Source organism: Cynara cardunculus (assembly GCF_001531365.2).
Source record: "Cynara cardunculus var. scolymus isolate 2C chromosome LG 2, CcrdV1, whole genome shotgun sequence".
NCBI classification, from domain to species: Eukaryota; Viridiplantae; Streptophyta; class Magnoliopsida; order Asterales; family Asteraceae; genus Cynara; species Cynara cardunculus.
In genome coordinates this window covers 63,752,304-63,757,578 of record NC_037529.1, presented here as the reverse complement: position 1 = coordinate 63,757,578, position 5,275 = coordinate 63,752,304, and the positions used below count along the sequence as shown (strand labels likewise).

Sequence of the window (5,275 nt, the reverse complement as noted above, 5' to 3'; positions counted from 1 at the left end):
TCCCGTCACTAGATATTTCCTTGATTGTTCTCCAGCCCCTGGAATTAGTCGACGTATACACAAACTGACCACGATACCCAATAGTTAAAAATAATAAACACTTGTGTTAACTTTTGTTGCATAAAAATTCTGAACAAACATTAACTATTAACACATCAATAATTTATATTTTAACAATCATTAACGTTACATTCTTGAAATATAAGAGTTTTTTAACAAATATTTTAATAATAATAATAATTTTGGAAATAAAATGTTATTTTAGTTAAAGTATTTTTTTTAAATTACAGGAAAAAGAAGGGAAAATATATGAGAATTGCAGAAGAGAAATATGAAGATATCTCATGATCCATCATCAATTCAGTCTCCTCTTTGTCTCATAACACAATTAATCCCTCTTGAAATCTCATGAACACTGCCGCCATTGTTATGGAACCCCAAGCATCCTAATAACCCTGATTTGTACGGCAGGAATGTCTTCTTCTTCATCTCCTCCGCCACCGCCCTGTTCGCCGTGTAATGTATCTCATGAGCAGAAACCTTCCTCATCACCCTCCTACCGTCCCGACTTCTAAAGCTTGACTTCTTCACCACCTCATCCTCATCGCTTTTCCTTATCCTCGAGTATTTGTTCACTGGCTCCTTGATCCTCCTCGCACTTCCCTCCGACGCACTTCGGAACAAGAGCAGATTCTTGAGGTTCCACTTGTTGTACCACGTTAACGACGACGACGAAGAATGAGTGATTGAGTTTTTCTGATGATGGGTCTCTTCGTCGGATAAAATATCGGAAATTCTGAACGATGATGATGATGCTTTGTCTCTGGTGGTGGTCGTTTTTTCCCTTCCCCGCTTGGATGGATTTTGATCACCAGCTGTTTGATTTAATGCCGATGTGAAAGGATCCAAATCTTTCTTCTTAGACCGGGGAGAAAACGCTTTTTCTGTGAAGCGTGAATGATTTGAAACAGGCTTCAATGGCTTGATCTTACCGCAATGAAAGAGTTCGTCGGCTGCTGAGATAGAAGGCGGTTCCAGCCGTCCACTGAAATCGAAAGCAAAATCATCTTCATCTTCATCTTCATCTTCAAAGAGGGGTTTTTTCAAAGGATCGGTGGGAGAAGCTGGAGAGGAGTTGATTAGAAGAAATTGATGCGTAGGGCTGGTGGGTGCGCTGTAGAAGAAAGTGGGAAATCGTTGAGGGGTGGAAGGTGCGGTGGCGTAGGGCGTAGTGTTGGTGCTTTCGAAGTTGAAATCGACCGCCGGCGATGGCATCATGAGTTGTACCTCCATGTGAACTGGATGTAGTTGCAGAGATGGAGGGAATTGAAGTCACCAAAAACCGGCTTACTTTGGTTTTATTGTGCCCAATTTGTATATATGTATTTCTAATGTGAATTTTGAGTTTATATCCTTAAAATAACTTCATTATGTAAATAGTATCCTTAAATTTTTGAATTCTTGGAAAACTATGTATTTAACTTTTTCTTATCTATACTATATTATAAAACATTTGACAAAAACTCTTAAAAACCATTTTTTATGTATGAAATATTGTTTATTAATGCATATTACTTGAAATTAAAGATTACAAGTAATTTTATGTAAGCATAACTTATTAAAGCTTTATTTTTAAATTCATGTAACTAACTGTTCATAAACATAATCAATTACAGGATAAACATCTATTTTAAATATAGAAAATCTAAAATATAATTAAGATAATTATTAAGTTCTAACAAAATATTTAATTATTATCTTTATAAAAAATTATATTATCAAACCAAAAATAAATTACTTTGTTATTAAATCTAAATTAAATTATAATAAAAAATCTATACTATATCATAAAGCATTTGACAAAAACTCTTAAAAACCATTTTTTATGCATGAAGTACTGTTTATTGATGCATATTACTTAAAATTTAAGATTACAAGTAATTTTACGTAGGTACAATTTATTAAAGCTTCATTTTTAAATTCATATAACTAGTTATTGATAAACATAATCACATACAGAATAAACATTCATTTTAAATATAAAAAATCTAAAATATAATTAAAATAATTATTGAGGTTTAATAGAATATTTCATTATTATCTTTATAAAAAATTATATTATCAAACCAAAAATAAATTACTTTGTTATTAAATCTAAATTAAATTATAATAAAAAATTGAATTAAAGAAGTTACACAAAAAAAGAACTATTAAATAGTTAATTTGATATTGTTATCGATTTATTTTTTACAAATTTTTATGATATCTTCAAATTTATATTTTAATTAAAAAATAAAAACATTACCGCTTCTTTAAAACCACATAAAATCGTATTATATCAATAGAGACAAAGAATAAAAACTAAACATTAAAATCGAAATTTATCTCGCTGCATTCCGCAAGTACCCTTCTAGTATTATAAAATACATCACCCTCACTTTTGACTTAAATGTACAACTCTTATTTCATCATACATGTTGCAACTAAGGAATCCAATAACAATTACGATCTACTGTGATATATCTCAATTTTTTGCCGACATATTATTGATAGAAGATCGAAGTTTGGCAAAAAGAAATCAACTTACCAATATACAAGACCAACAAGTAGTATAGTTCTATAAATAATCAAATATTGATTTGACATCAGAGGCAGAATACAAATGGACTGGATCAACAATAGTGAAAGGGCCCAAAAGAATTTTATACTTAAAACCTTAATGAGCTGGAGATTCTTCACTCTATCAGGGAAAAAAAGCCCAGGGGCCAAGGCCCCTATGGCCATCTGCCCTTGTCTTACATGAACTATCCTACCCCTTTAGTGGTGAGTTTAGCGATTGTTATTACAAGAAAACAAAGCTTTAGTGATCCCACTTATAGCGATGACGTGTGATCAGTTGCTATAAGCAATTGCAGCATGTTATTATAGACTCACGGAGTGACGGTGAATATAAATAGTTAAGAAAAAAAGAAAATAACATATACTGACAACGAGTCATCTTTATAGGCTTTAATATTTAGATGGTAAAAATTCATCAGCATTCAGCGACAGAACAACCAACCAATATTTAATCAAGCTATAGAAATGATAAGTCCTTGCTAAATGATGTTAGATTTTTGCCACCGAAATATTAGAGTTTATAGATATAACTCTTGATACTTCTTGCACGTTCCTTAAACTAAACACCTAATACCTTATTTTAAGTTATTGATATATTGTGTTTGTATTTTTAGGCTAGCTGATCAACCTTCCATTATTGACGTCCATCTCTCCTTTTCTCCGAGGTGTTATTTTCCAATTTTATTAATCGAAAAAGATCTAGAAGTCGAGAGGGAAACTGTACTAATTTAAACATTAGAGATTATATTGATATGTGAATGTACACTAAGCTTAAGCATAGAAACTCGAAGTTTTGCTTTCTATTCGCTTTAAATAGACATCAAATATATACTTAAAATGAAAATAAGAGTAAATTACATTTTGGGTCCTTATAATTGTCATTCACCATCAATTCTAGTTCCTTTTTAAACTAATACAGTTTTGATCACTGTGGTTGTCATTTTGTTTCACTTTTGGTCAATATGATTGCCATTTGGTTTTGATTTTGGTCCATCTCTCTAACAATTGTTAAAATAAATTGTGATTAGGTCTTTTTACACTATTTCATTTTACTTTAATTGAAAACTATGTATATATACATATATATAATATTATAATAATAATAATGTATATTATAATAAGAAAAAACCTCACAGGTCCCAACTCCCAACCCTTACTCGTCTTTTTTTTTTCTTTTTTGTTTTTCATACATCCCTCAACCATCATGTTTCTGTTCCCACAACCCCATCTTTATCCGGTCATTTCGTCCTATCGATTTGTGATGTAAAATCAAAATCAACAAACAAAAATCACATTTTCGAAGATTGAGGCCAAAACACAGTAACTGTGAAGAGCGTCTTCCTTTTCTTTTTTCTTTTCTGGGTTTTCGATCATGGTCATTTTCTGCAATTTTGTTATTGTTGATATGATTTAAGAGACGGTTTACATAAAAACATTGAAGGTAAGTATCTTGGATGGTTTGAGATTAGGACATGTTATGGAATATGGGATGTTACATTGTATTTGTCTATTTGGGTTTTAGGGTTATGGATGGGGGAGGGAGATGAAGAAAAACAATAAGAAATTGTTAACACAGGGACTAAAAATGATAATACGTGGTAACACAGGGACTAAAACTGTAATTAGTTTAAAAAGGGACTAAAACTGATAGTACGTGATAACACAGGGACTAAAAGTGTAATCTATTCTAAAAATAATGTTTAGTAGTAATACATTTTACATTTAAAATAGTTTTTTAGCAAGTCTTTTGCTTTTCTCTTGGAGAATATTATGAGTAATGCATCCTTTTGAATAAATAAAAATGTGGAGAACATGATAAATGAAAAGTAATCATGTTTTATGGTAGTAATCATGGCATGTGTGATGATGATAATGACATATACTTTCAAAAATTCCCTTTTTTAATAAATTATTGTCCTCTGATATTAGAATTATATTTTGGAATTGTTTCCTGCATCTTTTTAATGTCAAAATTAAGTCGGATTATGAATTAAGAATATAAAAGATCAAGTTTTATTGTCAAAATTAATTCAGGTTATTTACAGTTAATTTATATATAAGTTTGGAATTTATGATGAAATTAACATAAGTGATATATAACTGTTATTTTCATTACAAATTCATAGCTTATGGCAGGCGGTTCTTTGGATCTGTTTTTTATGTGATTTGGAGCTATCGTAAGAAAGTGGTGCTCTCTGATCGGTTAACTTCTCAATCTATTTAACTTTCGATATCCAACTTCTTTCATATTGTTGGTTAACAAACCCTGCTAAAAGTTTTAATTTTTCTTGGACATATTGGTGTTGCAGGCCTCTTGTTTCTGAAAGTGCGTTGGCCTCTCATTGTGGCTTGGTCTCTCTTTTGGTTTTTTGGCTCAGTGGCTGGTGTGTAGGTTTTGTTCTGTTTTTTAGAATTGTTCTGACTTTGTCTCTCTTGTTCTTTTTGCTCTGACGAAATTGTTGGACTTTCAAAAAAATAAAATAAGTAAAATCCTGTGAGATTAAAACGTGTTGAACCAAAATAAAACTACGAAATTAAGATAATCCATTATTGTCATGGAAATGTTAAAAAAATTAATAACACCAATCTATCTATACTATATTATAATGCATTTGGCTAAAACTCTTAAAAACTCTTAAACTCTTAAACTCTTAAA

General features: G+C 30.8%; 1 protein-coding gene across 1 annotated transcript; it reads right to left on the bottom strand.

Annotated features, from left to right (window-relative positions):
* Window positions 1–316: 316 nt before the first annotated feature.
* On the bottom strand, window positions 317–1,340 carry LOC112507950. The gene has a single exon (XM_025112707.1). The coding sequence runs from the start codon at window positions 1,291–1,293 to the stop codon at window positions 361–363; it is 933 nt and encodes a 310-aa protein (XP_024968475.1). The 5' UTR covers window positions 1,294–1,340; the 3' UTR covers window positions 317–360.
* Between the last annotated feature and the right edge of the window lie 3,935 nt (window positions 1,341–5,275).